The sequence below is a fragment of the Brachionichthys hirsutus genome, chromosome 21, assembly GCF_040956055.1.
Source record: "Brachionichthys hirsutus isolate HB-005 chromosome 21, CSIRO-AGI_Bhir_v1, whole genome shotgun sequence".
Classification (NCBI taxonomy): domain Eukaryota; kingdom Metazoa; phylum Chordata; class Actinopteri; order Lophiiformes; family Brachionichthyidae; genus Brachionichthys; species Brachionichthys hirsutus.
This window is the reverse complement of record NC_090917.1, coordinates 4,489,148-4,511,338: the sequence shown is the minus strand read 5'-3', so window position 1 is coordinate 4,511,338 and position 22,191 is coordinate 4,489,148. Positions and strand designations below refer to the sequence as shown.

General features: G+C 44.4%; 1 protein-coding gene across 1 annotated transcript; it reads left to right on the top strand.

Annotated features, from left to right (window-relative positions):
- The first annotated feature begins 1,823 nt into the window (after nt 1–1,823).
- On the top strand, nt 1,824–17,387 carry LOC137910065 (receptor tyrosine-protein kinase erbB-2-like). Its single transcript, XM_068754490.1, has 27 exons — nt 1,824–1,990; nt 6,909–7,060; nt 7,202–7,382; nt 7,463–7,603; nt 7,992–8,057; nt 8,159–8,274; nt 8,389–8,530; nt 8,639–8,767; nt 10,235–10,376; nt 11,191–11,264; nt 11,445–11,535; nt 12,167–12,369; nt 12,631–12,760; nt 13,109–13,199; nt 13,353–13,507; nt 13,593–13,640; nt 13,743–13,881; nt 13,982–14,104; nt 14,196–14,294; nt 14,378–14,563; nt 14,747–14,902; nt 14,999–15,074; nt 15,321–15,467; nt 15,545–15,642; nt 15,801–15,992; nt 16,539–16,929; nt 17,038–17,387. Exons 1-27 carry the CDS (start codon nt 1,918–1,920, stop codon nt 17,385–17,387), a joined length of 3,891 nt encoding a protein of 1,296 aa, XP_068610591.1. The 5' UTR covers nt 1,824–1,917.
- The last annotated feature ends 4,804 nt before the right edge of the window (nt 17,388–22,191 follow it).

Genomic DNA, 22,191 nt, shown 5'->3' with positions numbered 1-22,191 from the left:
ATAGATGGCACCAAATCACTCTGCCAGACCATCGTAACCAACGGGTTGAAGGTCCGTCTGTGACTACAGTGAGCCGGCAGAGACTGAGAGATGCCCTTGTGAAGGGGGGGGGGGGGGGGGTTGCTGCAGATTGTTCCAGAGAGAGCGAGGAAAGGGCTTTATGTTTGGATGTCATTTTAGCTGACACTGTTTTTTTCTTTTCTTTTCTCACCATCGCACCTTTGTTTCTGTGCCTCTGTTGTTTCCACTGCTGCTTTTGAATTTCATACTTCTATTCACATCAGCTGCCTTCTTTGTTTTAAGATTTTTTTTATTTTCTATTTTTTTTACCAATTTGTGCTTTATTCTGTTGACCGTTTTATTTCGAGTACTCGATTTTAAATTTGTGTGGGATATGTGTCATGATCACATTTTATTTATTCACCTGGATTGCCTTTTAGCAGGAGAAAAATCAGGAAATGACTGAGGTAGGATAAAGAAGCTGCGATCAAAGGGTCTTTCTTTTTTTTTTTTTTAAACCGCTTCTGATTCTGGGGTTCGGTGGTGTGTGTGTGTGTGTGAGAGAATGAGTGTTTTAAGAGTTGAATACCCATTAATATGATTTTGGTTGCACTTTTTGCTGCAGTGTTCCCCAGAATGAACCAGTTTCTTCATGAATAACTGCCCTCATATAAAATATTCCACTGATTTCCCTCCAAACATCAGTTCTCTCCTCTTGACAGTTGCCATGTACGTGTTCCTGCTCTGAGTTTCCCTTCCATATGTGCACTTTACTTTCTGGTATATGTACAATGACAGGCCTTTTTTTTTTCTGTGTGAGCATGAGAATAATGACCAGGACACGCTGCCTTGACGCGACATTGTGTTGTTTTTTGAACCCATGTTTTTGTGTACGAGCTAAGTACACTCTTGATGCTTCTGTAATACCGCTGTATTGTGTATGTGTGCACGCATTGCTGACAGCCTGCAGTGGCGGGGTGGGGGGGTGGGGGATTGTCATAGGTTTGAGTTGCAAAAGGATTCCTGGGACTGTGGCAGCGATTCTGACGTTAAGATTTGAATCATACTGAATATGTTGTTTCTCACTGGCCGGATCGGGTTGCGTTCTCTAGCAGGCGTTCTGGGGCCCAGCTGTGACAAAATATAAATTAAAGTCACTAGTTTAAACATTCTAATGATCATAAACATCTTTTTAAATTATAACAGTTTTCTTATTGATATGGAACTTGTAAAGTCACATCGTGCTTTTTTTTTTTTTTACATTTTTATTTTTTAAAAAGTATTCCCCAGGGAGATTAGCATAAAACAAATTCCAGAGTGTTTATCTCATGAATTATTATTTTAATGTTAAGCTTCTTCCACGTCCTGGTTCCTCAGTCATTTGGGGGGGGGGGGGCGCGCCCCTTCACTCCTTCACCCCTCTGAGCGCACCTTTCCCTTCATCTCGCATCAATATTCGACAAAAAAAAATCTGAAATGGAACAAATAAAATGTTATTTGTTGAAATAGGAATGGACTTAATTGTGTCCCCCCCCCTCCCTCCACACACACCTCAGCATCAGCAGACCTTCTGCTACCTGCGTCTGTGCGTCTGCGCTCCTACTCCATCCATCAGCGGCGGACTGGCGGCAGCGCTGCCTGCGTACGCACGCCGAGGGCGGGCGGAGTCAAGCCGCCACTCCCCGCTCAGGCCTCCACGCGAACGCGCCTCGGCTCCTGCGCCGTCGCGCACTACTACCAACAACAGGCACGGAGTTCCAGGGAAAGGAAGTCACTGAGATTGGGAAACGGACGCTGAAGGTGCCATTAAAAGTAACCTGGAGATAACAGCGAGTCCGAATAAGGCAGTCTCTCGTTCGGAACAAGGAAAAGCGGCCGCGCTTGGAACATGGACTAGAGGCGCCGGGACGCGGGGACATGGAGGCGGCGAGAAGTTTGCTGTGTGTCGGGGCCGTGCTGCTCGGAGTGACGGGCGCGTTGGGCAGAGAAGGTGGGCAACTTTCACGGGCTTCAGCCGAACACACGCCGCGTCTGGCTCGAGCACACTTTATGCGTAAATATTAACGCGCCAGTTTGGCTCCACGGAGGCTGATAGTTCTGTCCGGGACCGCATTCCTCTGTGCGTCCGCAGCCCGAGTCGCTACAGCGCGGGGGGGGGGGGGGGGAGAAAATCACACCTGTTACATAGTCGCCTCAATGTTGCGGTTTGACGCACGCACGGCGACGCACTACTTGATCATAGTAGTAGTAATAATAGTAGTAGTAGTAACAGGGAAACGGGCAACACGCACGGGAACCTGCTTTGCAGCTCGGGCGCACCGGAGCTCTGCAGGAGGACGTTTGGCCGGTTTGTTCTCCGCGTCAACAAAAACAAACCCGCACGAACAGAACGCGCGCTGTGCGTGTCAGGGATCACGGCGATGTCAATTATTCACTTGTGGCTCCAAAGAAGACATTGTCTGAGGGGGGGGGGTGTTGAGCGCATGCCAGTGAAATAAGATCTAACTGAAAGTCCAACAAGTTTTTATTTTGATGTTGGTAATGCGCATGAGGAGGCTTGTTTTTGTGTGTTTTTTAATCCTCAGTATGGACAACACACTTTCATTAAGTTTTGAAGAATGCACTAAGGAAGAACCGAGTACATTTTGGTGTATAGATGTGAATTCTAGATCACTTTTCACTTTATTCAACATCTTTTTTTATCAGAGCGGTGACAGGATTTTGTGTAGCTTTGTTCTCCATGATATGGAAATAATATCGCTGTTGAAGTTTGAAGCCCAACTGTTTTTCAGCTTTACTCTTTATTCTTTATTCAGCTTAAAAAGTATACCAGGCGACATTTTAAATAAACAACGGTTCAATATTTAGACAGACAGGCCTCATATTTACATTGACGTGTTACAAATCCAAAAACCCACTGCTGCATCTAAGACTTCAAACCACGTCGAATTAATACGAGTTAAAAAGACGTTTTAGTGAATCTTCTTTGTCTTTATCAGCGGCTGCACACACGAAAACAAACGCAAGCGGATTATTACAGATGAAGACGTTTCCAAATATAACTGCATTGTTGGTGGAAACAGGTTCGTGCGCTTCACTCCGGAGTGATCCCTGAGTACGGTGCAGAGGATCATTTTTAACAGTCTTACATGGACCGCTTGTGTAACAGTGTTTCTTTTTCCATTTACACACACACACATCGTGTGGTCAATAATTGCAGGATTTCAAAGGTCAGCTGTTGTGAGGTTCCAGCCTGCTCCCGTCTTTTCTGTTTGTTTGATGTTCTCGGTCTCCACAGAGTTCGTGTCCTTGTCACGCTCCAGTGAACCCATTGAGACAAACACGCTGCCAGTTTATTAAAGTCCACTGAATCGCCCTCAGTGGCAGGTTAACGCAGCCGGCCATGACTCACCAGTCTGGATGGGTGAGGGGGGGCATCATGGGGTCTTTTACCAGCCTCAGAGGAACCTGGCAACACCTTCCCTTGTGCTTTCCCCCCCCCCCCCCCCGCTCATGTTTTAAGTCACACATCTGTAGCATTTCAACACGAATCACCAAGACCTGTGCTTATTCATGTTACTTCATAAAAAAGCCTTGATCATGTCAGTTTTCTTCTGCAGGGGGGGGGGGGGGGGGGGGGGGGGGGGGGTTGGGGTCTCTTCTCTGGATCTGTGCACCTCATTTCTGTTGGGGATCTTCATCAGGTCTTCCATTCCGCTCCCTCTTCCCTCATTTTCCGTAACGTCTACATTGTCGCTATCAAAAATGTAAAAAAGAAACAATAATAATAAGAACAAAAGTTTTTTTTTAATATTTTTTATAATACAATCACCTAAAATAAATTAAATGTGAGCCTGACTATTTGGCATTTATGTTTTTGGAACACAAAAACATAAATGTTTGCAAAAACTGTCAAAAAAAAAAAAACATTCTGGCATTGGTCAAATTAATTTTCAAGCTTGAAATCATAAGATTTCGATGTATTGGCCGATTTTTACAGGTTCTTGCTCTTCTGATGAGGATCGATGAATGCAATTGGAAAGCTGATTATTGATTGATCTGCTTCGGCTTGTACACCATCTCACCACCTGATCTGCTGCTCCTGATGCATCGATGTAACACTCCGAAAACGGGATGCGGGACATGTTGTGATGCTACGGTGTCGTCTTTGTTGTAATGTGTGACGCTGTGACGGAGCGAGGAGCTCATATCTGTGGCTCCAGAGCGGCGCAGATCCTGTTTTGCTCGTCTGTTGAGCAATACCTGAGTTTTCTTCTTCTGCAGTGGAGTGAGGAGAGGGGGGGGGGGAGAAAAATGGGTTCAGGGAGGTTGGGGGAATTTTGAAGTTTATGCAAGACCCGTTGGTAGGATTAGCACTGTGCTAGAAGTGGGACTGGCGTGTTAAATCTGTGGGATAATAAATAAACTGGCAGAGAAAGTCCGGTTGGCTCTGCTCGTTCTGTTTGTGTTGAGCTTTGAAGTGCTTCTGATTCATGAGAGCAGAGCTCGGCTTCCGTGGGACTCTTATTCCGTGTCACGCTGCAGGACTTTCTGTCCACAGTCAGTCCAAATTCTGCAGTAGTATCTCTGCCACTTTGTCGCTGTCACACACACACACACACACATGCTGGTAAACACACTCCCTGTACTAACTGGCGTGTAGCCACACACAGGTGTGGCTACACGCTGGCTTTCAGTTTGCATACAGCTCAGATCAGCACACTGGTGCGGGACAGCCAGTCCTACAAGATATAATCTATTGTTCTGCAAACCTGCAACACCAAAGACAACAAAACTAGCTTTGCTCTGTTTTATATTCATTTATATTTAATAGGAATTATTATTTGCATTTTTGGGCTCTGGAAAAATGACATTGCCATTACTTTTTTTATTTTTATTTTAGCATTTGGCAGAGCAATCAGTTGATCGTTTGAATTCAGGAAGGATTCTCTGTCCTTAACTGGAACTGAACAATCCTTTCTAATTCACCGCTTGTACTCTGCTTATATTTACCAAATAGTAACACGATGTATTATGGAAGGAAAGTGGCAAAATAAGTATAATACATTATTAGATTTGTGGAAAATGCACATTGTAGTTTCTTAAATTGTACCACATTTTCCATTCGCTATCGCAAATTAAATTTTGTGTGTGTGTGTGTGTATACACGAGTTTGTACATGTGAGATGTCACGACCTTTAGGGTCACAAGCGTCCGACCGGTCTTTCAGCCAGACGTTGAACTGCAACCTGGTTTCTCTCTTTGTACACGCGTGTCATCTTTTAGATATGTGAAGACACTCATTCCTGGGAAATGACACTTTCCAGGATACAAAAAAAAGAGTTGGGAATGACTCATGGACTCTGAGCCCGTCTGGATAGACTCAGGGGGAACTGGACTTCTTCCCTAACTTAGCTCCGAAACAAGGTTATAAAAAGTGACAGCCGGCTGAGAGAGCTAAGGAAGCGGTAAAAGAGAGTGTATTTTAGGCTGTGTGGCTGGAGGGGTCAGAAGCTGTCCATACTGTCATGCACACACACACACACACACACACACACACATACAGACGTTGCTGAGAGACCTTGGAGAGCAAACAATGAGGGAATAAAAGGAGAGGAAGCTGAGAACGGGCTTTACACACTTTTTAAACTTTAAAGAAATGAAATCTCCGCTCTGCTGTGCTTTCTGTCACGGCACAATTACCTTATCCCAAATCTGCAGCTGTTTGCTTTCATTTTCTTACAACCCACGGAGTCTGTTTCTCTCATGGCTTGACGTATAAAACTCATTTTCCATGATGACATCACCAAAGGAGGCTGTGGATTATTCATGTCATTGGATATCCGACAGAAGCAGCAGAGACTGCATTCGTATTTTCCTCTCGTCGGTTTATCTTTCGCTCATTTGCTGCTGCAGCTTCAGATTTTAATGCAGACATTCATTCCACTTTATGACCCAGCACGGCCTGATGTGTAAAGTTCAGAGTGCTTGTTCATCACTGGGAAACGTTACACGTGTCAGATGCACGTACGTGATAAGAGCCTGTCTTGTGTTAAAGTGCAGCTTGAAAACCATCATCCTTCCCGTCTGGCACTTCCTGTTCCTCCATTCAGCCGCCTTTCCCGAAATCAGTCCCAGAGATAGCGGTGGGGGGGCTTCAACTCTTTAAGGCCTGTTGGAAAGGAGCCAGAGTTATTTATAACCCCAGCAGAGGAGGGTCCCTCTGGCTGCTGAAGCATGGAAGCTATGTGTATGAGACAACCCCCCCATGAATTGTAGTGCTGCATGACCCTGAATATAATGCTGTGTGGAAAACGTATCCTATACAGTGAGACACAGGCAGAGGCAGTGCAGCTGGTGTGTCCTTCAGGGCGCTATTCAAGGCTGCTTTTAAATACTTACAGACAAAACGTGGGCGTCGTAGTCCTGGAAGCAGGGGTCCCCCAACCGGGGGTGCCAGATAAACGTTGAGGGGGTCCCCAAGCCCAATTAAAAATAATACATGAATTCATTTAAACGTGCAATGGTTAAATATTTAAATGTATATATTAATTTTTTGGCTAATTCTTTTTAACACTTAGTTTAAATAAAATGTGCTACTCAAATGTTGTACAAATTGCAATCTTCATTTTCTTATTGCTTTTGCGAGGCTGAGAAAAAGTTGGGAACTGGTGCCTTATAGCATTAATCAGTGAAATGTTATGTTTCAAGATCCACAAACATCATATTTTTCAGTGCTTATATTTTATTATTATTATTTTTATGATAATGCTTGTCTTCCAAAAGTATTTTGTGAACCAGTTTAATGACATGATCCATAAATCAGGAAGAATTTGGAGCAAAGGAGAGGATTTCAAACTGTTTAACGAGCAGAATAAAGTTGGCGTTGTGTGTTTTCTGTGTTCTAGTGTGCCTGGGGACAGACATGAAGCTGGACCTGCCATCCAGCCTGGATAATCACTACGAAACCCTGAGGCTGCTCTACACGGGGTGCCAGGTTGTGCATGGCAACCTGGAGATTACACACCTTCATGGAAGCCCTGACCTCACCTTCCTACAGGTGAAAAAGGGTCTTGCTGAATTAGTATATTATATAGTAAAGATAAAATGACTATTCTGTTATCGCAGACCTTTAGCCAGCTACTCTCGTTATTATTTCCATTCAGCCTCATGCTTTTGTGTGTCGTCGCCTCTTCCTCAGGGGATCGTGGAAGTGCAGGGCTATGTGCTCGTAGCGCACGTGTCGGTGACTCTGGTGCCTTTGGACAACCTTCGGATCATAAGAGGCAGCCAGTTGTACAACTCCAGCTATGCCCTGGCCGCTCTAAATAACACTTTGGATGGACGGGGGCTCCGGACGCTCCGGCTTCGTAGCCTCACAGGTCAGACAGGAAAACGCAAGAGTTTCAGTTGCTGCCTTTCACCAGCATCTATATGACACTATATGTCCTCTTCCCTACAGAGATCCTGTTGGGTGGGGTGTATATTTGGGGGAACCCCCATCTGTGCTTCCCAGACCCCCAGGAAATCGTTTGGAGGGACACTTTGGACGAGAATAACATCCACGCCAAGAGGCACCGAATGCAGCCTCGGGCCTCTAACTGTGAGTACCTCATTGTGATGTTGAGGCGGTAAATATATTGTTAAAATAATCACGAGTGCAAGAAAAGCAACATGTTGTGTTAAAAAAAAAAAAGGGTTAAATTTGTGGCCGTGGGTGAAATATCTTGACGGTTAATGAGGTGGATTGTTTGCAAATTGTTCTCTGGAGTGGGTGTAAATGTTGGATTGCCCCCCCCCCCCCCATCCAAATGTTGGAGAGGTGTTGAGATAAGGGCTTTCCAAAGCTACTTGACTACCTAACAGGCAGTTATAGCGAGGTCTAATTACACTGGTGTCTCTCTAACAGCCTGCAGAGACACTGCCATAATTGTAGACCCTTAGTTGTCGTTCTCCCCTCATGTGGTATTTCTGGGTTTCTTTTTAAACAGGTCCAAATTGTTCCTCTCTATGTGGCAAAAGCTGCTGGGGGGAAACTGATCAGGACTGCCAGACCTGTGAGTTATAACATCGTGCGCACTTTATTTTCAGAGAAAAAGTCCATCGCAGGTGACAGACAGCTGAAAACGCCACGTTTGTGTTTGTGTTGTGCTCCAAGTGACCCGTATTAAATGTGCGTCTGGCTGTCGGCGGTGCAAAGGCCCCCTCCCCAATGACTGCTGCCACATGCAGTGCGCTGCAGGATGCACCGGACCGAAGGACTCCGACTGCCTGGTACAAGTCGCACTCAGACACGCGCGTCCGTCCGGTATTCGCTGTGCTTGTGATTGTCATGCGGCGTCTTGCTGTCAGACACGTCCTGTCATTTCCGCTCCGTCTCGCCCGCAGGCTTGCCGTCACTTCAACGACAGCGGCGTGTGTAACGAGAACTGTCCCCAAGCCACCATCTACGACCCCGTCACCTATCAGTCCAAACCCAACCCTAACAAGAAGTTCAACTTTGGGGCCACTTGCGTCAAGACGTGCCCTTGTGAGAGCCTTTTCTATATGTATATGTGTATATATAACATTACCGCCTTTGTAATACTTCAGGCTTCCATCAAGGTGCCCTTTCAACACTTTATTTCCATGTTTCCAGATAACTATCTTCCCATGGATGTTGCTTGCACCTTGGTTTGTCCCAGAGCCAACCAGGAAGTTACCGTCACCCATCCGGACGGAAACGAGACGCAGAAATGCGAGAAGTGCGAAGGAGACTGCCCAAAAGGTGGGGATTGTGTCTTTTGGCCTTTTCAGCTGCCCATCAGTGCAAACATCCGATCATATGAACACGTGTTGTTGTTTGACTGAGGCTGGGATGAGTGATTTTGAACACAGAGTGATTGTTAGGTATGGCACAAGTTTAGGAGCTCAGTAAATGCGGATCTGGAGCACTAGTCTTGAGAGTCTACAGAGAGCAGTGTAACAAATAAACATCCAGGCAGCAGTTCTGCAGGTTTAGTGAAAAGGAGGATGTTTGAGCTGATTGACAAATGACTCAAATAAGCATCCATTTCAGACTGCAATTAACCCCTGCACACCCTGGAGGGGAAACGCTCGTCGCCATTGACTGCAGTTTGCATGGAGATTCTTTCTTGTCACTTCTGTCTGCTAGTAAAAAAAAAAAGAAAGGCTTTAAGTTACAGTGACATAGAATGCATTCCCAGAAGGAAGTAAGGCCTCTTAAACTATGATTTTATAAGATATCAAACAAAAATAACAGCCCTTTTAGGAAAGAAATGTGGATACAGTCTGGAAGAGAGCGCCTCTCATTATGCCAGTAATGAGCTCTGCTAAAGCACTTTGATAAGTTTGCTTTTTGCTGGTAAAGGTGCTCTTTTGGTGTAGTTAGTGTGTTCGAATGCTTTTTTTAGGTTCCCTTTAATGGGTGCGCTCCACTCTTCCTCTTTTGGCCACCTCAGGCAGGATAGTGCACCGTTTCATACGGCTCACGTACTCTCGTCAACACAAACTGGTTCCACAACATGGCATTGAGAGATCAGAGTACTTCAGTAAACACTCTAAACTCCGGTTTCAAATCTAATTGATTTAAGGTCTTAAATCCAAAACGGCATTAATGTGCGTCCAGTCTGGACCAGACTGAAAAGCATTCTCTTGAAGTGCCCTTTTTATGCACTGGATCAGGGGACACATTCCAGAGGTTAACTCTTTATTGCATTGTTACGCAACATACGCTAGTGGCCTCCATTCTCAGAATCTCAAGGGGCATTTGTGGCACCTTGATGTTTCCATGTCATGGAGATTCAGGCCTCGCACCGGGGAAACAAGCGGTTTAACAAGGTGCCCCTAATTGAGCGGACACTGATCGTGTGCACATAACAAAGCAACGTGTTCCATAATTATTGTTATGCGATCTGCATGTGCATGACGTGGTGATTTTGCGTGCTGCACTTACTGATGCGCTCGCGCGTCACTTAATGACGATGGTGCGAAGCGAACCAACCTGTTTCTACAGCATGTTGTTGTTGTTACAGCTGGGGTTTGACTCCTTGACCAGGATAGGTCAATTTAGAGCATTTAAATAATTCGACTTCAGGTCTAGACTTTTCAGGGTGTCTTCATTGAACTGTTTACATTGATCATGCAATAGATCGTTCAGTTTTTTTTTTAAACCCTTTTTGTTAAATGCAATATATATTCTATCTACAAGACGTTGTCGTGGTTTTTATTGCAGTGTGTTATGGCCTGGGTAGGGACAGCCTTGGTGGAACGGACTCCCACGGTGTAACAATGGTGACTTCTTCTAATGTGGAGCAGTTCAACAAGTGCAAGAAGATTTTTGGTAGCCTCGCCTTCCTTCCTCAGAGCTTCACAAGGTAAGGAAGACCAAAACTGTTTTGTCTCACAAAGATGCCTCTGAAATGACCAAATAAAGCAAAAAATGTCTAAATACCGTAATAAAAAATAAAAAAAACTGAGTGATCATGGGATTTCTCCTCAACCAACATGACAAAGGGAGACATTTTCACACACAAGGTAATATTTTATTCTATGGTCATAAAACAATGGTTTATAGTGAATGTCTACATTTATGCACAGTAATAATATACAGTATAAAGTATAAATGAAATATTCAGCTGTCACCACTTTCTCTTCATGTCTGATGGAATGGCAAGCATGAGTAATCCATGATTATTTTGCACAGGCTCGCACACACACACACACACAAGTGTGAAATGTAAATACAAACTTCCCAATGCAGGCTGCTTGCGTGATTACAGAGATAAAGTAGATAATTATCATCACATCTTGGCACGTGCCAACTTGTGAGGAGGCTACGTAATCGCCCAGGAAGACGCAACCACATCTGGATCCACCATTACAGAAAATTATATATTTTATTGATAACTTCAAGAGTGAAGGAATGACTTGCTTATTCTGGCATGAGGCAGACCCAAGTAAAACATGGCTATCGGGTGGAGTGCTCACCTGTTTGTTTTGGTGATAGACTCCTGCGATTAACAATTGCTGCGAGATTTTGTTTTGCCGTAGCCTGGAAACCGTTATCGGCTTGTTGAGGTTTTAGTGTGTGTGTGTGTGTGTGTGTGTGTGGGGGGGGGGGGGGGGGGGTAGCTCTTACTGTGCGCTCTTATTGCTTTTCTGTTTTGATCTTATGTTTCCACTTTCCAGGGAGCCTATGAGCAACACATCAGGCCTAACTTTGGAGCAGCTGAGAGCCTTTAAGAACCTAGAGGAGATTACAGGTACTGAGGAGAGCAGTGAGATAATAATCAGGCTATTTACTCTGAAACTGTATTTGATTCTGACATGTAGAATACACAATCACCCCAGTTCTCACAAGCGTTCCATAAAACCTGCACAGAATCCTAGTCTACAGATGTTATGATGTCACCTGCTTTACAGTGCCTAATTTTGATGTGCAGGTTATTTGTATATTGATGCCTGGCCGGAAGCGTGGACTAATCTGAGTGTGTTTGAGAACCTAAAGGTGATCAGAGGCAGGATGCTCTACAAGTAAGACGTCTAATCTTTCTGCCTTACTGTGTGCCGATGCACATGCTGCATGTCCTATATTAACCCTCTTATGTCCAAGTTGTCCTTTTTAAGTCAAATCACTACCACTTCCCTCGACTATCGCTGTTTTCTTTTTTACCTTTATGATTTTATCCATTGGTTCAGCTTTATGCTGCCACATATAATCTTAAAATCGGAGCTTTGTTTCCTTGTCGGTGCTCATTCGGTTGAGGCAGTTTGTTCCCTTTCAGGGTTATAAAGGGTAATTATTAGCCGGCGATGGGGCCTTAACTTCCATCACTTGCCAACGTGGCTGAGAGTAAATGTCTGTGGGACAGTATGTATGTCATGTTGCAAACCTAAACTGGGTTAAAGAGATAAATGTGAAATGCACACCAAATTCTGCTATTATTACCGGGTCATTGTGATTTGATTAGTCTATTTGTTTCTTTGTTGTAGTTAAAATTTCCGTCTGTGTGATTTACTTTGTTTTCATCTATGTTGTCAATTTGTTCTATTTGTTTTTGTCAAGTGGGATTTCTCTTTTGGCTTCTGGTATTTTGCCCCGGGCTTTTTTCTTTCGCAGTAGTAATAATTCATTCGTTCTTTCACTCGTTTTTATTCTATTCAGGGGTGTGTTTTCACTCGCAGTCCAGAATCTGCACATCCAGTCTCTCGGGTTGCGTTCGCTACGCAGTGTCAGCGGAGGCTTAGTCCTGCTGCACAACAATTCCCAACTGTGCTACACCAGTTCACTGCCCTGGGACAGTCTCCTTCACCCAACCCAAGGGCCCCACCGAATTGTCAGTAAAAACCAGGACCCCCAGGCCTGCGGTAGGTGAACACTGCAATGTTAAGGTCTATTAAAGTTACTGCGTTGTGCTTGGACAGCTGTCATTCTTCAGCAGTCTCTATTTAAATGAAATACTTTGGCCAGATACAATATTTTATTTAATTCCTTCAGACCAGAACCCGTCTGCATAAATGAATGTTTTAAGAATGCAGTCCTTCTTCAGTGTTGCATGGTTTCAAACATGTCTCAGTGAGACCGGTTTAAAATGTGCAGCTTTTTCCTGCTTCCGTGTGTGTTTTCAGAGGCAGAGGGGCACATATGTCACCCACTTTGTGAGGGGGGCTGCTGGGGTCCAGGGCCGGGCCAGTGCGTGTCCTGCAGCGCTTTCCAACGTGGCACCGAGTGTGTGGAGCAGTGTGACATCTATCAGGGGTACAGTTTGTATGTTTGTGTATTTGTTTGGGTGTACTTGTGCTATACCAAATATATGTATTAAGATGTGACAAATGTGTCTGAACCCATGTATAATGGTGCAATGTACACTTCTCGTGTACCCCTCTTAGACTTTTTTTTTTTATACTATACATTGTTTCCCAGCTCTTTACGGTTCAGAGACGTTATCCTGTGCAGGTCATGTGGGAAGGTTAACATTGGCAGCGTGGGGCCCCACTTTCTAAAAATATCCGTCCTTATGAAAGCTCAGGTGCTTGAACTCATCCAAGAAATATCCTTCTCTGTTTAATAAAGTTGTCTTCCATCCCTGCCGTGCTTGTGCTGCAGGTCTGTGCGTGAATTTGCAGATGGCTCTCGGTGCGTTGTCTGTCATTCAGAGTGCCGTCCTCTCAACGGCTCCGCTTCCTGTTATGGCCCGGTAAGATGCTCATGAGGTTCGCTATTCTGACAACAGAATAACTGATGAAAACGCCACCATCTAGTCACCCATCATGACTTCTGACACTACAAAAGTGATTGAAATAAGCTTTCTGTAAATGTACTCGCGCTTCTGCCCTTTGTGTGACTTCAGGCTGCAGATCATTGTGCAGAGTGTGAAAACCTCCAGGATGGTGAGTTTTGCGTGGATCATTGTCCCAGCGGTGTGAAGGAGGATCAGCAAACGGTGTGGAAGTACCACAATGCCACGGGACACTGTCTGCCATGCAGCTTCAATTGCACGCTGTCGTGAGTAGACATCGCAAGCACAGAAGCACCGTGAAACCGCACGCAAAATGAGAACGTGGTCACAATCCGACTCTCTCTGCTTCAGTTGCACTGTGATGGATGACAGAGGTTGCCCGGTTGACACCAGGACTGGGTGAGATACCTTTTGACTCCAAATGGAATTCATTCCTGGATGAAATTGAACAAATTCAACCTTCTTTGAGACTTATGCTGAACATTTGATTTCTCTGTTTAGACCAGGTACAACCATCGCAGCTGCAGTGGGCGGTGTGGTGCTCTTCTTCATCCTACTGGCTTTGCTGGTCTTCTACCTGAAAAGACAAAAAAAGCTGAAGAGGAAGGAGACAATGAGAAGGATCCTGCAAGAACACGAGGTTGGCCCAGAAACACTGACATCCCATCATATAGTCAAAGCGAAAGGTTTAAAAGACAGCTTCGGTTGCTAAGACAAGACTGCCTCCTTCTTTTGTGTAGCTGGTGGAGCCGCTAACGCCCAGTGGCGCGTCGCCCAATCAGGCTCAGATGCGCATCCTGAAGGAGACTGAGTTGAAAAAGCTCAGGGTGCTTGGTGCAGGGGCATTTGGAACTGTGTACAAGGTGTGTGCGCCTGCTATTTAACAATGTTGTAGTATATGTTTAGCTTTACATCATAAACATGTTTCTGAATAGTTCTGATCACTTGTTTCAGGGCGTGTGGGCACCTGATGGGGAAAATGTGAAAATTCCTGTCGCCATTAAGGTATTGCGAGAGAACACCTCTCCGAAGGCCAATAAAGAGATCCTTGACGTGAGTCGAAGGCAGATGCGCTCATGCGTAGCACAGTAAAGACGGTCGCCAGCCACTGAACGTATCGCCCTCATCTTCCTCAGGAGGCTTACGTGATGGCGGGCGTGGCCAGCCCCTACGTGTGCCGTTTGCTGGGGATATGTCTGACCTCCACAGTGCAGCTGGTCACTCAGCTGATGCCGTTTGGCTGCCTCCTCGACTACGTCAGGGAGAACAAGGACCGCATCGGCTCCCAGTATCTCCTCAACTGGTGCGTCCAAATCGCCAAGGTACGTAAGCGAGTCATCATCGCGTCGTAGACTTCGGTGCACATGCCTCTACTGTCGCTTGCAATCGTAGAAGCCTGTCGTCTATTTTAGCAAAACGGCGTCTGAAATTGTCCAAAGTTAACGTGGTATAGGCTAAACATTTGTAAATACATGGATACACGCGTGCGTGTTGTTGGTGTGTAGGGAATGAGTTACCTGGAGGAGGTCCGGCTGGTCCACAGAGACCTGGCTGCCCGCAATGTTCTGGTGAGGAATCCCAACCACGTGAAGATCACCGACTTTGGTTTGGCCCGTCTGCTCGATATCGACGAGACTGAATACCACGCTGATGGAGGGAAGGTAAGGCAGGGCAGTGACTGCAGCACTGGGGCGGTCATGTTAAAAAAATAAATAAACTACCCAACAGATTTCAGAGTTCTCTACTTGTGTTTCCAGGTCCCGATTAAGTGGATGGCCCTGGAGTCAATTCTGCACCGGAGGTTCACTCATCAGAGCGACGTGTGGAGCTACGGTCGGTATCAGTCAGGGCTGAAAACGGCGTTTAAGGAACAGAAGTATCAAGTATCGGTGTTTGATATTGCTGAAATTATAATATAACAACTCCAAGGTGTAAATAAGGTTGAATGAAACACGTTTTGATTTAAAAACAGGCTTTTATTTTGTAGTTTAAGTGACAAGACTTTAGTAGTTGGACAAAAGCAGCAGTAAAGGATGCATCATATGGAGTTGAGATGTTAATTGTGCCTTTTGTCGTCAGGGGTTACCGTGTGGGAGCTGATGACATTTGGTGCTAAACCCTATGACATGATCCCAGCCAGAGAGATCCCAGATGTTTTAGAGGAAGGAGAACGGCTTCCCCAGCCCCTCATCTGCACCATCGACGTCTACATGATCATGGTCAAATGTCCGTAGCGCCCACTGCTTATTCTGATTAGTCTCGAAGATGATTGATTGACACGCTGATCTTATATTCGGCCTCAGGTTGGATGATCGACCCAGACAGCAGGCCGCGGTTCAAAGATTTGGTGAATGATTTCAGTGCCATGGCCAGAGATCCTCCTCGTTACGTAGTCATTCAGGTTTGGGAAATGTTTTACTTTGAAGGACTGCTCTGCAGTTTCGCGTCGTGCATCGCTGCACGTTGTTTCTGGCCCGACTGCCCTATAATGCAGCCATGGAGACAAATGCATGATATTACTGTTTTCCGTCGGTGCTCTTATCTTTGCTTCTGCCACAGAATGAAGACCAGATGAGCTTTTCCAGCCCGGAGGACAGCAGGTTCTACCGAATGCTTCTGGAGGAGGAAGGGAACAACATGAGGGAGTTGCTGGATGCGGAGAAGTATTTGGTTCCTCAGCCCAACGCCTTCCCCAGGACTCAGGGAGAAGGACCTCAAGCCAATGGGCCATCCAGGCACCAGTCATACAGGGTCAGTGGCAAGAAAGGCAATTCTCTCTTGGACTGTTCCTATTTTGGCGTTTTATTGGTTTTAGCAAGATAATCTCTCATTGGTGTGTCAAATTCAGTTTTTAATTCTTCACTGTTACGGTGGAATACCTGCTTTTTAGTGTAATGTGAAGAGAAAATGTTAGCATGTTGACATGCTAAACTCAGAAGGTGAATGTCATTGTTAGCACGGCGTCTTACATTTTCAGGTTGTCCATTAGCATGCCCATTTAGCTGCTACTATAACCCGAGACCATTGTTTGATTAAATGTTTTTCCTGTTTTAACCTGATTGCTAACATAACTCGCCTTAAAATGACTAAATAGGAGCTATTGTTTATTGTTTATTATATGGATTTCATTCTAAACTAAATCGGATTTTCAACATAGAATGTGATTTGTGGACTGCTTATCAATGTTTTGTCTGTTTGGACATTTTAGTTGCCGTGACGACCTGGTAATGTTTGAGTGGCTGAATTCCACGCCTTGTCTTTGCCCTGTCACGACTCTGTCTCCTCTCCCTCTTGCAGAGCAGAGATCAGGGCTTGGATGTGGAGCCCTCTGTGATCAACGGGCCCCGGAGCATTTACTCCTCGCTGAGCACTCTCGGCCGAAGCCAGTACCCTACATTACCTTTAGGAGCCAGCACCTCCAATGGCCTGTGGACTCCTCAGTACCCAACGCTGGACCGGAGCCCGTCGCAAGGAGGCCAGTCTGATAATGTCTTCTTGGACGGACCTTCAGATGACCCCTCATTGCCCCCTGCCAGTCCGGGACGCTACTGCAAAGACCCCACCTACTCCAACGGGAGTCAGAGTGACCTGGAGACAGACGGGCCGAATGGTTTCCCTCATCCTCAAAACCTTCATCACTCCCTGCCCAGGCGAACTCATGGACCGAATCAAAATCGTGCCATGCCAGGTGAGTGGGACTGTTGTTGTCTAGAAAACAATGAAAGCACGTGTTATATAACAGAACCTCAGAAAGTTACGTTTTGAAACAACAATTCCCTTCTACTTTATTTTTTAGAATACGTCAACCAAGAGATTCAGAACTTTAGGCCGGGGGTCCCCGAGCGGCCCAGCACATTGCCTCGCAAAGGCTCCAGAGTCGAAAGACGGGTCCCCAACGGCCTGAGCTCTGGTCACAGCGTGGAAAACCCCGGGTACTTGGTCCCCGTGAACACTGGAGCCGCCACCTCGCCAGCCTTTGACAACCCATACTACCTGGACCTTGTAGCCGGTGTCCCGGCAGTGGACAGCCCCGAGGGCCCCGAGATGGATGGAGGAGGGCCCAGGCACGTGAACGGGTTTGTGACCCCAACAGCAGAGAATCCAGAGTATTTGGGACTAGCAGACACCTGGAGCGGATATACCTGAGGGACGGAGAGTAACGCGATGAACTCGAGGAGTCGCAGATTGTGTTCTACTGAAGTTATGCGCATGTGATTCTGAATGTCACGTGGAGGACCTGAATTCAAACTGGTCACGTTCGTCCAGCTAAAGTCCCCGAATCATCCAGATCCGGCACAGCACGACTCGCGTTAATCTGGTGTTTGTGGCAACATTTGTATTCCTATCGTTCTCAATGCCATCTTCACTCGCCACTGTTGAGTGCCAAAATCACCATCTCTGTGCCTCTGTATGCAACGCAGTGCTTGATTAGCAAAGGAGTTCACATTTGTCAAAACCCATCACGGTGCCAGAAGGGACGGATTATCACAGAATCCACCGTGTGGATCGATGAATGCCGATTCATTTTTAGAGCTCATTTTTGTTTCCTCTACAAAAATCGATGCCATTTTGCATTCTCCTTGGTTCCCTTGTGTGTTTTGGGGGGGCATCTCAGCCAAGCTACGTGAAAAGGAAAAAAAAACAACTATATAGAACTCTTGGACAAAGTGGACCCCGATCTGCATTGAAGGCGATGTTTAGTATTCTGGTGAGTCTCTGACCTGATGGGGATCTTCACCACACTCAAAGCAGTTTTGTTTTGGCCAGAGAAAGCCCTGCAGCCCATCTGGCCAGTGAACATGCTCTCGAAAAGAAAGACATCCTGTATGGAGAAGACAGGGGCATTGTGTCACACTGACGTATGTGGCTGTCGGTGTGTCTAGCTGCAGTTGCTTTTTGGTTTGCAGAGGAGATTGGAGGTGCAAGCAGACTTTTTAAAAGTGCAAACGACCTCAAAAATGTGTGCGCTGGTAACTATGTTAGAGACATAGAGTTTCAGGGATTAGGGAAGATCACGCGCACCCCAAGCTGTTAGTGAGTGCCGTCCTGAAGAAGTGAAGAATTTGCATGTACATATAGATGTTTGCTACCCTTTATCAGAAGAAGAGCCGCACTGTTGGTGTTTGTGCGAAATGTGAGCAATGCGATAAACACTGGAGCTGAATGTGAATCTGAGGAGGTAACGAATCGCCCTGCTCAGTTTGGATAATCAATGCGTATTTGAAATTCCACCCAGTGAGAACACACTGTCATCCCAGTTAATATTCAATGGCATGTGGTTTGAAGAGTTTCGCCCCCCCGCCCCCCCCATGCTAAACGACACTGGGCCGCGGGGGAGGTCAGACGCCAGTCAATGGAGCCATTGTTTGACCTTCATGTCTTTGAAAGTCAACACTCTCTCCCAACTCCAACGGTTTGGAAGAGCGTGAAATGCTTTTCCTCTGCAGAGGATTTAAAATTCCGCAAGAGAGTTGAAATATGCGCCCCCCCCCCCACTGGCCCTTTATTATGAACATATTTGGGTTTATTGTTCTTATGACTTCATACGGGTTGAGAAGCTCTTGAGTGGGGTTTTTATTTTTTAGATGCTAACAGTTTTTCATGGAAATATTGAGTGATGTGATTCATATAACATATTTGTAAAAAAAATATTTTTGTTTTATTTTGTGATGCTTTGAAAGAGATAAGAAAAAAAATAGCAAAGCTTGTGAGTACTCAACTGAAATCTGAATTTGAAAGACTACAAAACATGAAGATTGCCTTTGCTGGTGTTGCGAGGTATTTCCCATGATCATAACGATATGTCAGCTCACAGCTTTATTTATTTTTTGTCCTCCTGGATATGAGAGACCACCACTCTAGCACAATCCCAATTAATGTGCTTATGTTTACACTTTAGTGCCATTGTTGTATAAAATGTGTCGCGTAGCTGAGACGCGGCAGGAATCTCGCAGATGAGGTGATGATTGGAAGCAGGTAAATATAAATAATAAATGGATGTTGGGCTTGTTAAATTATAGATCGCTTATTTGATTGTGACAAGACATTAGTAATAACAATTTTATTGGGAGTTTTTGAATGCATCCTTTGCTTTTTGGTCAGTAAATCCCACAATGTAAATGTTGTAAATATATTAAAAATCACTTTGGTAGCTAATTTGATTGAACACATTGTGACCAGTTGCTCTACTGTGGAGGGAGCGGGGGTAAATACATGAAAAAAGTTTTGATGAAGAAATTGTCATTTTTATATGGAATTCTTTGCATATGTTATGTGTGTCATTAAAAATATATAAAACCCTCAAACACTGATTTACTGCTTCTGATTTACTTCTGCTGATTTTCTAACAAGGCCTCTTTTGTTTACACTGACACTGAGGTTAAAAAAAAAGCTGTAAATGCAGTATAAATATTAGACACAATGCATGACAAAATCACAATAACAAAAAGAACAACTAAAAAACAAACAAAACAACAGAAAACAGGAAAAGAAAAACCAAATTCATAAACAAAACAAAACCACAAAATATAAATACAAAGCTCATTTCTTTAGAAAAAAAAAAAAAAAAACCTCACTACTTTGTGGAAACTGGGACTAGGTTTTGGCTTTTGCATTTGTGTTTTCTGAAATGCTGTGTTTTGAGTTAGTTTTGCCATTTTACGGGGCACCGTATAGTTCCCATAGAAAACAGGTCAAAAGAGGGTTTATGGTCTTGAAATTGTTATGATTCAAGGTTATAAACTCATCCTGGATTTATCTAGAGTCTTTCTATATATATTTAATTACATTAAAATGTCTAAAATATTTATTCGAGTTAAGATATACATAAATTGCAATCCACTGCAGAACAAACTTCTGGTCCCATCTTGTGCCCATAAATGGAACTGCAAAAGTTTAATTTCATAAACAATATTTTATCAATATCAATATTGCCTTTTTGTTGCTTTTAACCTCTTAATATAGTTTTTGTATTTTCATATTTCCATTTAAAACACATTGCGATAACCCATTTCCTGCCTCGTTATTCAGTTTACTCACCATTGGAGCTGCGCAAACTTCAATGGATATAACACCCCAAGAGCAGAGTCAAACTCATTTGATCTTTCATTACATTCACAATAGTTTTAAAGCACTTAATTAGATATAATCATGATTGATGTATTTTTGCTTCATTTTGTAAGCAGTTCCCCAAAATTCAATCTGGCGTATTTGAAGCCACCATCAGCTCTCCTGGCGGTAAGGCAGTTATAGTTCTCGTAAACCGCCGAAAATATTAATCCATCTGGAGGCGTATCTGTAAACGTGTTGTTAACTGACCTGCTTTGATCACCTCCACAGTGAAAGAGAAAACTTTATCATAACACTTGGCAGATTAAATCAAATGACTCAGTGAAACCCAAACCGAAATATCCATACAGAGCAAGACTGAAAAATTATCCTCAATGTCACTTGCATATTCAAATTCTAACTTTCATGAGATAAACAAATTGGCTTCCTCACAAAGTATAAAAATACCCGAGACAAATTACGATCCACTTTGACTTTGTACTGCTTCATGAGTATTGATCCCTGTTTCATTTCAGGCACAGGCAATTATTGATCACCCTTGGGCCGATCGAATTCTGACTGCTGGTAAGAGATGCTTCTGGCTCGAGCTCAGAATCTAACCTTCAATCTCACTGGGTCTCCAGAGGACGTGTTTGGACACTGTGGGGACATGATTGCAGGCATAATTGTCTGGGCTTCTCTTAGCGCTCTTTTTTCTCTGATTGGATGTCCCGTATGTGTCGCTGTTCTATGGGAGCTGTTTCAGAGACAAAAACCAAGAACCCCCGTCACCTCGAATGTGTTTTTCATCCTCAATCTCACCACCATGGATTTAGTCTTCCTGGTTTTTGTCCCCTTTAAGCTGTGCAACTTCCTTCTATGGCACTTCAGATCTATTCAAATGTTCACCAATTTTGTGTACGCCTTGATCCTGTCTGGACGGCCTCTCCTAACAGCATGTATTTGTCTGGACTGCTACCTGGCTGTGGTCCATCCCGTTGCCTACCGCATGAGGAGGAGTTTGACTCCCCAGGTCCTCATGGCTATGACTGTATGGATCTTCACAATCACTCAAGGGACCCTGTCCTTAGTCTTCGTCGAGCTGAACCACAGTGCATGGGCTATGGTCGTGTACATCATAGCACTGCCGATCATTTTGTTCTGTGATGTGTCCGTCCTCCGGACTCTCAAGAATTCCAAACCGTCAGGGGGAGACCTCCACCCCAAGAAGAAAAAGGCTCTCCAGGTCATCATCAACAGCATCATTGTGTCGGTCATCTCGTACATCCCTCCGATGTTGACGCACGTCCTCGGGACTCTGCTTATTCACGATGAAAAGGTGTATGACTGCTTGCTGGCGACACCAGTGCTGATAACCCCAACTGCAGGCAGTGTAATCATGTCTCTGATCTATTTGGGAAATCTGCGGGGCCTCCGCTGTTTGGTGTGACAAAATTCATGATCATGTGTGTCTGCGATGATTTTAGTTTAAGTTTTGTGATGTTAACAGGAAAATAGAGATATTTGAAGAAAAATGTCTACCAGTTATTTCGTTACATTTCACCAGCTACCTTAGAACTTACAGGATAATTACAAATATGATAATATATAATTAGTATCTAAGTAAACATAAAAATAAAGGAAAAATAGCAAGAGATTTAAATAAGCTACCTCCATTAAAGTGAGAATCATATTTTGTTAACCTTTGTTAATGCAAATGTTTTCCGCTTGTTTTCCAGTGGAAATTATTTTTAGTTTTCTAATGTTATTCTGCATAAATTGATTAATTTAATATTGGTTTTATTTTTATTTGTATTGTTAAAATTGTATTGTTAAATGTCGATGATTTATGTATTAAGGACTTTCAACGGAAACAAGACCGCAAGGGCTTTTTTGAAATGCT